The sequence below is a fragment of the Mauremys reevesii genome, linkage group 6 (genome assembly GCF_016161935.1).
Source record: "Mauremys reevesii isolate NIE-2019 linkage group 6, ASM1616193v1, whole genome shotgun sequence".
Lineage (NCBI taxonomy): Eukaryota > Metazoa > Chordata > Testudines > Geoemydidae > Mauremys > Mauremys reevesii.
This window is the reverse complement of record NC_052628.1, coordinates 101,970,473-101,983,740: the sequence shown is the minus strand read 5'-3', so window position 1 is coordinate 101,983,740 and position 13,268 is coordinate 101,970,473. Positions and strand designations below refer to the sequence as shown.

General features: G+C 37.7%; 1 protein-coding gene across 8 annotated transcripts in view; it reads right to left on the bottom strand.

Moving 5' to 3' along the window:
• Positions 1–13,268, bottom strand: part of ZDHHC21 (zinc finger DHHC-type palmitoyltransferase 21) — a 57,784-nt gene that overhangs the window by 38,399 nt on the left and 6,117 nt on the right. For 6 of the 8 annotated variants that reach the window (XM_039545194.1, XM_039545189.1, XM_039545190.1 and 3 more), the window contains 3 exons: positions 11,671–11,769; positions 8,149–8,260; positions 5,579–5,717 (listed from right to left, as the gene is read on the bottom strand). In XM_039545194.1, coding sequence (XP_039401128.1) covers positions 5,579–5,717; positions 8,149–8,225 — 216 coding nt within the window. In that variant the 5' untranslated portion in view covers positions 8,226–8,260; positions 11,671–11,769. The remainder of the gene's footprint in view (positions 1–5,578; positions 5,718–8,148; positions 8,261–11,670; positions 11,770–13,268) is intronic. The other 2 variants (XM_039545195.1, XM_039545192.1) reach the window with 1 other exon arrangement.

Genomic DNA, 13,268 nt, shown 5'->3' with positions numbered 1-13,268 from the left:
GATGAAGAGGAAACCTCACATGACACTGCTAGTCTGCTTGTTTATTTTCAATTCTGGAAGTCTCTCAGATATCATGGTGATGAGCTCAATATAATAACCTGGATAGAAGAAGATAGGATAGAATAGAGAACAAAACCACAGACAGTCAGATAAAGAAACCAGATATCTCTAATTAAAAAAAAAAGTTTACCAAAGAGTAATATAATTTGTCACTTAGCATAAAAATGAAAACATAAACGATATACTGGTAAATATACCTGTTTTACTTTTAACCAGACAGCAGCCTTTCAATGTATCCTTTCCCCAAAACACTATTTTCTGTTATAGCACATTTTATCTTCTTTCCTAGGTTATTCAGGATTCCTATACAGTGCTTACAATTATACTGGGGGGAGGGTTCAGAACTCTTACATCCTATAAATTCTTATTATGACCCTAAAACAACACTCAGGGCAGAATTTCACATCTCATTTTCCAAAATAGTGTGGCAGAGTCTTAGAATAAACAATTAACGGAAGTAGATACATTTGTTATCCTATTAAAAGGATTTTTATTGAAACAGTTATTTGATATCCCATCTGTTTGGAAGCTTAAAGCATGATTTAAACTTACTGGCTTCAGTTTTAATGTATTTTTATACTTTGCTCTTACAAACATTAATGAACTGCCTCACAACCCTTTCCTTTTCAAATCCCCTGTGAAGTAATGTCATGCCCTTTTTATGGATGGGGAAAACTGAGGCCTAGGTAGGTCAGATAATAAATACCTTGCTCTTATGTTGGCGGATCCCAAGGCACTTTACAAAAGATGTCAGTATCCTTATCCACATTTTACAGATGGAGAAACTGAGGCACAAAGAGGTGCAGTGACTTGCCCAAGTCACCCAGGAGGCCAGTGGCAGTCAGGAATAGAACTCAAGTCTCCTGAGTCCCAGTCTACTGCTCTATTCACTAAGTCACACTGAGGGTTTGTCTGATGGAGAGTTAGTGCACAGCAAGCTGGGGTGTAATCTACAGCTCACTAATATATCACACACTAACTGGCCATATAGACCCTGCTTACCATGCACTAAAAATTCCATAGTGCATACTGACCCTATTTTAATTTCAAAGTGGAGTAGATAAAAGTGCACTAGGGAACTTTCAGTGCATGGTAGCAGGATCCACATGGTCTCTTAGTGTGTGGCATCATAGCATACTGTAGATTTACACTGCAGCTTGCCACATAATAATTCTCCAGAGTTGCTTAAGATCACACAGGAAGTCAGTAGTAGACCTGGGAATAGAATCCAGGTCTCCAAATGCCCATTACTACTTTCTAACCACAAAACTAAGCTCCCTCTCATACATGTGACTCATGAATCTTGTCTTTTACTTCTAAAAAAAAAATTGTATTTTATATAAACAATGTCTTACATTTTTCCCCTTTGGAGGCTAGCTGAAACGTCAGGCAAATTCTACTACACCACTACTATACTCTGCTCTAGACCCACTAACACTGCAGGAGGTGGAGGAGAGACAAGGAGAAGTAACAGCAGGAGAGGCCTGGAAAGCGTATACTAAGAAGGATGGTATTCATTCCTCTCTTCTTGCTACTTTGGGGGTTGAATTCTTTCCCAGAGATCATGGATTTATTAAATTGGATAATTTAAAGAAAATACAAAACTAGGAAGATCAGAGCCTTGTATCTTTTGCAAATCAGAGCTAGCTGAGGAATTTGATCGCCGTCTTATTTGAATTACATGATGCTTCCTGCATACAAGTCAACACTGTTTTCATTTCTTTTCTACATTCAGTTCTTCAGTTTCAGCAGTAATAGTACTCCTCCTACTGGACAAACAGAAGCAATAATTGCAATCTATCATTCAAAGACCACTCAGGCTACAAAGAGCCAACATGCTATGTAATAAACTGACTGTGTACTTAAAGGAGGTGACTTTGGTGGTGTCATACTGCAATTTCATATTTCTATTCAAGTAGGTGGCTTCTTGAACTTCTCCAACTATTGCCCAGCTTAATAAACTGACATGAAATCTGTTTTTGGTTTGGTTTCTAAAATCATAAAAATAAAAACTAAAGTTATGCATTGGACACAAAATTTAAAAATATAGTGAGGCTGGTATAATATATACAGACAAAGTGCTGAGGTACACACTGAGCATATTTTCATATTATACTAACAAAATACTACATAGTATTGTGTTCTTCCATACTATTAAAACAGCTTTATTTTCATCCCAATCTTATGTTTTTGTACCATGTATACCAAAGAATAAAAATAAAACAAAGTGAAGGCATGCAGCCAAAAATTTCGCAAGTATTCTTAATGAGTCAGGAGAAAATTCTAATTCCAGATGGCCAATTTTTAAAATGTATCCAGTGTTTGGATTTCATGGTAAATACATGCCCTTACAGATTAAGGAAATGAAACCTCCTGATTAAAGCCAGAATTTCCACAAAGAATGGCACTCATGAGAAAGGTAGAATGCACTCAGGTCTCTGGATTGCTGTGGCGTTTCAAGGTTAATTTGTTTGGGAAGATTAAAAGAATTTTACAAGTGGTTTGCTTAAATTCCTAACTAATTGTGATCAAGTTCTCTTAATGTTCCTGTTCTTCTGGTGCCCAAAGGAATGGATGTATGATTATGTGGCACACTGTTATGTGACCTGAAATCCTCAGCAGCACTATCAGTAGGGCCCTACCAAAATCACAGCCATGAAAAATGCGTCACGGACTGTGAAATCTGGTCTCCCCCATGAAATCTGGTCTTTTGTGTACTTTTAACCAGGCTATTCCATACAGATTTCATGGGGAGACCAGCATTTCTAAAAATGGGGCTCCCTACGAAAAATAAGGTTGGGGAGGGGTCTCAGTATTGTCACCCTTACTTCAGTGCTGCCTTCATTGCTGGGTAGCCAGACAGCGGTGGCTGCAGGCTAGGCACCCAGCTCTGAAGGCAGAGCCCCACCTGCAGCAGCGCAGAAGTAAGGGTCACAATACCATGCCACCCTTTTTTCTGCGCTGCTGCCTTCAGAGTTGGGTCAGGACCACTACAGTTACAACACTGTGAAATTTTAGATTTTAATATCTGAAATCATGAAATTTACAAATTTTAAAATCTATTCACCATGAAATTGACCAAAATGAACCATGAATTTGGTAGGGCCCTAACAATCAGAAATCAACCAAATGAGACGCTGATGTAATCTTCCAAGCTGAAATATTGGCTGGATTCCCAAACAAATTATATTTATTTTTCCTTTCTTTAATTTCAGCCACCAATCCTGCAGATGAAAAACAAAAGAGCTAAAGACTATCAGCTCAATGCTAGCCTTCTGAAAGCAAATCTGAAACAATTAGTAACAGGCGACACCTGCAGTCTCTATTAAACAAATGTATACAAAATGTCAATTTGTTTACTTCTTTGTACCTTATGACACAACATAGGGTACCAGAGACTCAATTTTTAAAAAGTACATGCTGATAAATATCCTGATTCCACATCAGGGCACTTTATTCAGCACACAGGTGAGTAAAAACATGCTTTTTTGAGGCTCTGTGATGATTTAAGACCCTAAACGTGGGATCTGGATGTGTTATTTAGGCAATCACATGAAACTAGACTATGATTATTGTATAATCTGTCTATATATATCTGCCTTCTAGTCTGCCACATTGACTATATATAGATGCATAAATATGAAGGATAAACACCTTTCCATTCATGTGCAGAAAAAACAGATTGGAATTTATTAATACATTTAATATACTGAAGTACACATGCATTTGATAATATAATTCTTAGAAAACTAAAATAAAGCGAGAGATCTGCTCATTTTAAGACAGATAATTCTTAAAATTTATACTGTCATTGTTGGGAGGCCTGAACATGGCAAAATTTACATAATTTCCCATTACCCTGCCTCACCCCAAATAACAAATAGTTTTCCTTTAAAAAGCAAATCCAAGATCTGAGTACATCAACTAAGTAGAATGCAATTACTTAACGGAAATTAAATAATTAAATTAAAATATTTTGTTGACAGCATTTAAAGGGCTCCTATATATATGGAGGATATACTCAAAACAATTAAAATACATTGTCAAATACATGTCAAGAGTAAACTGTCTGCACCATTCAAAGATTTCACCCTAGGAAAAGAACTTCACTTTTCCACATTTTAAGGGCCAATTCTGCAGTTCGTATGATTATACAGCACTCTCTCTGAAGTCAATGGGAATTCTGTATGTATAAGGCCTTAAGTGAGTATGCATTTAAGTGGTATAGCAGACTGGTGTACTGATTATGACTGCATTTGCTTTTGTAATATAAAATAAGTGTCATGTTAAAGCACCCTTCAATAATTTATTAAAATCATTCTTAAATATAGGGGCAGATCCACAGCTGGTGTAAGTTGTCAGAGCTCTTTTGACTTAAGTGGAACTACAGCAATTAACTCCAGCTGAGGCCAACACAACACCTGTGTCAGATAGCTAAGCATTAAACCCATTTTACAGATAACGAAGTATTCTCTAAGCATTCTACATTTTAGGGAATGTGTTTTATTCATTTAGAAAAGCACCTACTATCCAGAAGCAAGGCTATGTGAGTAGAGGAGACAAGTAACTAGCTCCATATAAGCACTGAAACCTTAAGAATTTTAAAGCATTTGAACTTAAACAAGTGTATTCATGTCCGTGACAGAAAATCCAATTTGATTAATTTAGTTTAAGACTGAAAATCTATTTTGAGAGAACACCCATAATTATATTATAAATAAGGCAAAATATTTTCAAAGTGATCTGCAAAAAAACAACACATTTCAGTAGAAAGTACTGAATGTCCCCAGCAGTAAGAGGGGCATTTCAACACGTTAATAACTTACACGCAGTACATTTTACCCCTGCTTGCATGTCCAAAGAGTACAGCTCCCCAAATTTGCCAGCTGCTATCTGATGCTTCACCTCTGCATGTACTTCACTAAGGACATCACATAACCATAGATCAACATGGAAGTATACAAGATGCTTATAAAGGTAAGTCCCATTCTTTTCTAGTATTGTGCCTCTTTCAGAAAGTTTAATATTCTTATGTTTTACCATTTAGGATATAAAATAAGATGATAAAATTTTAAGTTTTCATGACAGGTACTTTGGATGGAAAAGGTACATATTAAGTAAATTATCTTATGCATGGACTCCCCCACATACCAAGTGTAGGAGAGGCATTTCAACAAACTCAGAAGTTACTTAGGGAAAGAAAAAATCTAACATTTGCAGATCACTTTTAAAGAAGTCTAATTGTTTTTGTCCCTATTTTACAAGGCTTCCATAACAACTAAAATCTCGTTTGCATCTAGGAGACAATCTGCTCCTCTTCACAATGGTTATTCCTTTACTTACCAGGAGAGTATTTGCCCATTTGTAAATATCAGCCTTGATTCTCCCTACTCTAGTATTTATTATCATGTGTATATAAAACAGTAGACATTTTGGGGCTTTTAGATTTCAGAATAAATTACATTACAATTGCAATAGTAAATATTAACCCTATTTTATGTAAGGATAAGATTCTTACCCAGTTAACTTTTTTCAGAGGTAGAAAATAATAGTAGTGGCAGAAATCAAGTATCAATGTATAGGAACTAAGAAGCTGAGTGTAGAAACATAGCTGCAGAAACAGCCAATGATTGTCTTCACCAACACAATTGTTAATCCTGCAGCAAAACAAAGCAAATATACAAGGCTTTTTAAATGTTATACTTAGGCAGGATGAGTACCAAAGACAAAACAACTTATTTATAAATGCACTGCTACATACGGTAATGTATAGGCCATATGCAACTACAAGTGAATACCCACAGCATCCATTCTACAGAATGATGTGGCTTCTCTATTAAAGCAATGGCAACCCTGCTTATAGTTTAAAACTTGCCTGTATTTTCATTTGGAGCATAGGGTGCAAGACTGGAATTTCTCTTTGTTAAAATATAAATTTAATGGTAAGCTCTTCAGGGCAGGAAACATGTTTATCTTTCTGTTTGTACAGCACCTAGCACAAGGGGGCCCTGATCCTGATCTGAGAGCATTAAAACAATATTAAAAAAAACAACAACAACAAAAAACAAGTCTTGGTCGTTTCTCAAAGTACAGAATTGTATTAGTTGATTATGTTCATATTTCAGGTTACTACATATACTGATCATGTAGAATGGTATATGCTTCTTCTGAAGAGACTCAGAATGAAAAAAACCTCTTTTTGCCTTAAACACCAAAGGTAATCCTATGCGATTTTAAAACATTTCAAAATTATAAAACAGCCTGCAAAAATGTCACAGCAATCATATTTTTCTACCACTTACTAACACAGATTACAATTTGAAATGATACAAAATTGACTTTTGTTCTATATAAATTTACATAAATTCAATTCAGAAAGTGGAAAATTGGGAATGTAAATACTATACATATTGATAAATGCTGGATCAGGGAGCAGTCCACTGACAGGCAAAAAAAAAAAATCTCAAATATGCAAGAGAAAGGTTGGAGGAAGGAGAAGGTGTGACACCCAACAAAACAAGAATATCTCCCAACTTCCTTATCAAAACGGTTTCAAATAATCCTGACAGTTCAGATATTTCAACTTTCCTAATTAACCCTTTCAGCAATCTAGGTCTAGTCTACACTACAAAAGTTTTACTTGTATAATACATCAGTTAGGAGTGTGATTTGCTTTTTAATTATACTGGTATACAGCCTAGTATAGATACAGTTATACTGGTATAAAAGGTGCCATATACCGATATAGCTTATTTTACTTCCCAAATCAGACAGACGTTATAGTGGTAGAAGCAGTGGTGTAGCTAGGCTAGGAAAATTGGATGGGCCCCGCTTTTGGGTGGGCGAGCAATGACGGGAAGCCACCTACCCGTAGGGGGATTATGGTTTTGTGGGGCCTGGGCGAGTACAAGTGGGGGTCCTCCCCACCCCTTCTGCCTGCAGTCCCTGTGTGCTCCTGCCAGGGAAATGGGGTCAAGGCACGGGGGCTTGCCCGGCTCTGCCCGCCAGCAGGGTCTGGGCGCCATTTGGGTGGGTCTGGATGGTAAGTGGACGGGCCATGGCTACATCCCTGGGTAGAAGTACTTTTCTATTGGTATAACTGCAACAACAATAGAGGGTGGGAGGAGGGGTTGCTGCTTTAACTATATCGATACAGTTAGAGAGAGAAACTTTCTAGTGTAGACAAGCTTCTAAGGCCAGGTCTACACCAAAAAGTTAGGTTGACCCAGCTATGTTGCAACGGGTGTGAAAAATCCACACATTAAGCAATATAGTCAAGCTCACCTAACTCCCAGTGCAGACAGCATCAAGTTGACAGAAGAATACTGCCTCTCAGGGAGGTGGATTAACTACAGTGACAGAAGACTCATTATAGTTAATATATGGATAAGGAATGTCCACATTGATGTGCTGCAGTGTTTCTAGTGAAGACACAGCCTAATCCATACATTGACTCTAATGAGAATTGGAGCAAGCCCATAGAGAGCTAACAAATTAACTACCACCACAAAATATTCAAACTGTTTTGGTTATTTATTTTTTTTAAAGTCATCCCCTGACACTTTAAACTTTTAATTTGTAGCACAAACATGAGAAAATGCAAAACAAGCTTTTATATTTCAGTTTCAGTTGAAAGCAAATTATCTCACCATCTCACAAAACTAAATTGTGAATATCTGATTTTTATATCAAGAAGCTGCTCAGCTCTAGCAATTTTGTTTTTTAAAGTTGCATTTCCCAACATTAAACATTTCTTTCACCAAAATTTGTGAAAGTTCCAGGAGCATCTCACATTGGCAAATAGCAGCATGACAAAACAATAATGATTACATGTTATATAGCAAACAATTGTCACGATCAGTGTTTAATTGCATAGGCACAGGCACATCTCAATGAACATCCTATCTACCCTCCTGCACTAGATACCTTTAATGATGAAGTATTACCGTCAGAAAGAGAATGCTTCAATAAAAATTGTACTGTAGTAAAAGTACCCAGAACAATCAAAAAACTGCAATTTAAACAAACAGTAAATAAGGAAAGTTTCTGTGCAGCAAGAACTTTTTGAATCAATGGATCCAATCTTACCACGGACAGTGATGATCCATCCTTCTAACACAGTGTCCACAGCGACTGCAGTGATGGGATCGCTTTGGTCTCATCATATTACATTTATTACATAGTTCCCAAAATTCTCGTTCTAGAGAGAAAATTGAAACCAGGTTAAATAAAAATGAATGTCCGCTGAAGTGCCACTAGTTTTCAGATCTCACCAGTTACACATGATTGAGCTTCTGGAAAAAATACATTCTTCCTACAGAAACCAGCATGCAAGAACCTCTCCCCCACTCCTCTCTCAACTGCTCTAGGATGGTTGGCATACCTCTACCATCGTGGGCTGATTTTTACTCCTAATCCCCATCTCTCCCTACTATTTTTAAAGAGTCGCCAATACAACATGAAACTCTTGGCTAGGAACAAGGTAGGAACTGGGAAATAAAGAATTTTTATGTTTCTAAAACTATTCTCGCTTCCACTTGGACTGCTTTTTTTCTAGAACACATCACCAACAGTGTTAACTCTAAAGCTCAGCCAGAGTATCAAATCCCACTGCCATCCCCAGCTCAATACAAAAGAATTGACCAGTAAAATAATGGAATACAAAATAGATTTCTGAAAGGTCTTCCTCCTCAGGATCTCAAAGTGCTTTAAACATTAAGCAAACATCATAACATCCAACAAGTAGGAATTTTATAGATGAAGAACCTGGAGGAGAGAGACAGTGTCCACTAAGTTTGGGAGCTAAACTTGAGATACTTAGGGATTGATTTTCAGAGGTACTGAGCTCCCACAACTCCAGCTGAAGTTAACATGAGCTAACATTGCTAGGCATTTCTGAAAATACAGATATTATTTGCCTCAAGTTGGGTATCTAAAACCAGTGGACACTTCTGAAAATTTAGGCCTCAAAGAGCTGGCAAAGAGCACATTGTTTCTAGGATGAAAACACACTGAGACCTTAGTGCTGTCAATCATTTAAAATGTACTTTACTTAATTTTTTTTTAAAAGGAGTGCAGTAAAGGTGCTATGGAGTAAGTCCAAAATCATTGGTCTATGATTCCTATTTGTAACAAGTGCCATCATCTTTTTTATTTTTAATCTGATAAAAATCAAAACTTATAAAAGGAAAGCTACACCAGTTTTCATTGCAATGCATTCTGAAAGTTTACATGAGGAAATGCTTTTCACTATAATAAATGATGTATGGAACAAATTTTAAAATTCAATTTGACACTTTTTGAGCCTCCTGCTGGCAGCTCCCATCTTTCCCATTTTGCAGAAAAATGACATTTGCACACTGGTAGTACAGAAGCCCAATACCCAAGATCACTAAACTAGTAATAATGCCAGATGGAAACTGATTTACAATCTGTTCCCATAAAGCCAGTGTCACAAAGGTGTCACTCTTTAATACGACAGCTACTGTTAACAGGAGGCTCAGAAACACCCGAAGCTAGTTTTCAAATATAAGTTACACTGAGCAAAAAATGTATCTCACCATATCAACCTGCATAAAACCAGAGTGCTGAAGTGAAGCTTAAATGTGATTTTTTGGTCTCAGTCCTATCACTAATGGGATTAGATGCAAAAACATAACCACAATTGTCCCTAATTGCCCAGTTGTAAGCAGTATCCACAGAGCTCACTAAATGAATGAGGCATGGAGAATGAACCAGCCTCTCAGTTGATGGAAATGACTGCAATGTCTCAGCATGCTGCCTGGGCTAAGAACAACTATGCCGTCCTCTCACTAAGGAAAGGAGTGGTGATGGTGGTACAGGCTCAATTGAGAAGCATGGCATTTAGAGGTTAGAAGCCCAATGCCAGCAGAAATGCTAAGATTAAAGCAAACATACCAGGAAACCAAAGATAGGAACCTGCAAGTCCAGTGCCAGATAGACTACTTATCCATTCCATGAGGAACTGAATGTGATATTTAGCAAAGATCCCACCAACAAGCTAAACATGGAACTAGACAGCAGCAGAGCTCTTGGAGACAAGACAATGACAAGACCTCTGACAACCCGGAGAACCCAAACCTGGAGAAGAAGTAGCAGCCCCTACCAGTCAGGAACAGCAGATCCAGGAGCATGAGCAACAGCACCCTGAGGCAGAGAAAGGGAACGAGCAAGCTTCACCATCATTGCCTGCCATCTCCATCATCTTGTGGGACCCCAGAAATTTCTACCTATTTCTTCCTGAGATATGTCCTAACCTGACCAGGCCCTTAGAGAGAGAGCCAGATGACATCACCACCTCCAGTTAAATCTGGAATACCACCTGGGATGTGAGACTTTGCTACTCTGCCTCCCCCAATGCATCCTTTTCCTTCCCCATTTTGTTTCTTCTCTTTCCTATCTCTCTTATTTTAATTTCTATCTAATAAGAGTCTGGCTTAGCCAGCCAAGACTGTATATTTTGCAAGCCAGTGACCAGAAAGAGGGAGCTGAAAGCAATGCCCTAAACAGACCAATGGTAGAACAAGTTTGCTAGATCTCAGTTTCTGATAAAAACATGTGCCATGCATGTGTTTCTTCAGCAGTGAGGTTGCAAGTGAGAGTCAGCACCAGAGACTGAAACTCCATCTTTGCTCTTTTTATCTCTCCCTTTTTGTGTGTTTGTGTCTTGTTTTGTTTTCTAGGAAACGGGATCAGACTTCAGCAAAGCAGCTCTAAGCCCATCTCAACTAACTTCTTTTCTTTTCCCCAAGAGGATCTTATTAAAATCTTTAGTACCATTTAAGAGATTGACAAAGAAGGGGTTTTTTCCTTCTAAAAACTCTCCACAGCCAAAGTAAAATGGAATAAGAAATGTTGTTAAAATGACAGCCTTACTTAATACGTCATATTTCAAATGCTTTAACTGTTTGTCCTCCTTTTTCTTTAATAAAAAGTTTGAAAGGATTTTTAATGATGAGTTTGCCACAGTACTCAGCAGACAAAGGTCTCTGTATACCAAACTGTGTTTAAAACTGCTTAATGTTAGACAGTTTCAGGGTCAAGTTAACACCTTGGCTCTTTGGGGCCATATATTCCACCAACATTAATGCCAACACACCATTAGTGTCATATTACTAGAGAGAAGAGCTCCACTTTGGCCTCTGGGGGGGAAAAAGAGTTAAGTTTTTTTTTAAATCCTCACATGCATTTTTCCAAACCAGTTGATGTTGAAGTCCAAAAATCTCCCGTAGTGATCCACTAAGGCCTACATCACCAGGGAGTAGTATCCCTTCCTGCAAATGGGCTATGCAGATTGATGGAGTAGCACAGACAGGTACTTGGGTACTGTTCCGGAACCTTAACTATTCAGAACAGTCAGTGATATCAGCACACTGGCCATCTCGATCACATGCCCTTGCAACACAGCGTATGACCTTGCTCACCTCTATCACAATAGCACCAACACTAGATTTACCAAACCCTGTTTGGTTTTCAAGGGAGTGGTTGCAAACAAGGGTAACAAGCTTCCAACAGCTATTAAAATTAATATTAGAGATTATGCTAAGCAACCAACATTGTATTATTTAGAAACATCTTGCAATATACTACCTGTGAGTGGTATCTTTGGCCTTTCAGGTAGTTTTCCTGGATCAGCTATGGAGGCTCTCAATAACGAAACTATACAAAACAATGAAACTAAGTAGTAGCCTGAAAAATAAATACGTAAGTATTCAGAATATTACATCAAGTGTATCTTTGGCCAAAGATTGCATGCCTTAATGTGTCACATTTTAATCATTTCCAGCACAGCAAAAGATTACTTTATAGGAATGAGGCAAGACAACAGAAAATTGCAGAAAAAAAGAAGCTGCAATAAATTGGAATATTTGAAAAGTAAATCTGTTTTAAACTAACAGCTTAATTAACACATGTAAACCAACATTCCATTTATGCATATAAATATTTCATACATATATTACATATAAAAAACAACCTTAAAAGAACATATTAAGATTGCAAAGTCAAACACACAAAAGTTAGGAAATACCACAATTAAGGTTGCACATCTAATTGGGTGATTTGTACATATGCATTATGATAGTCTTTAATTACATGATTGCATACAATTTTTTCCACAGGACTGTTGCCTCATTTGGCACACAAAATGAACAATGCTCACTGAACGAGCAGCAATATTTTGTTTTCTCCTTGTTGTTCAGTATGTGGGCGCATGCCTCATTTACTGCACGCTATTCAAACACTGCTCCAAAGACAGAATTATTAGCTTCCTCATCAGTTTTTCTAATGGTGTTCATCATTATGGCATAGAAGTGCATCACAAACAATTTATTTTCACGACAATGCTAAGATAAAGGGGTATTATACCCATTTTACAGATGAGGGACTGAAATAGAGATAAATTAAGATCAAAGGTATTCACTAATTTTGGGTGTCCAAACTGAGACACCTAGGACCTGATTTTTCAGAGTACAGTACTTAGCATTATATAGCACTTTGTGTGTTCAAAGCACAACTTCCATTTACTTCAGTTGCAGTTGTGAGTGTTCAGCACTTCTGCAAATCAGATTCCAGGGCCTCAAGTCAGGCACCAAAAAAAAGGAACTCACATTTAGTGACTCACCTAGCATCACACAGAAAATCTGTGACAGAAACAGGTACCCATTTACAATCCAGTTATCCAGGGCAGCATTCTACTGCCTTAATCCATGAGACCATCTTTTCACTTCCTGAAGTCCCCTGCTTCATTCACTACACACCTTCCAATTTCTGCAACAAATGAAGCTAGGTTCCTACAGCCCACAGCCTCCTTACACAACCCATCATGGGCACTGAATGAGGCAGGAGTGGAAACAATTATATATGATCATATACTTAAAAAGTTATACACCTCTACCCCGATATAACGCTGTCCTTGAGAGCCAAAAAATCTTACCATGTAATAGGTGAAACCTCGTTATATCAAACTTGCTTTGATCCGCCGGAGTGCGCAGCCCCGCCCTCCCAGAGCACTGCTTTACCACATTATATCTGAATTCATGTTGTATCGGGTCACGTTATATCGAGGTACAGGTGTATTATAATTCATACACACACGGGACTGAATCAAGGTTGCATAGACAACCTTAATTCTGAGTTGCTTTTGAGTACTTCGCTTTGCAACCTTAATGCTTTTAAAATAGTTGTGT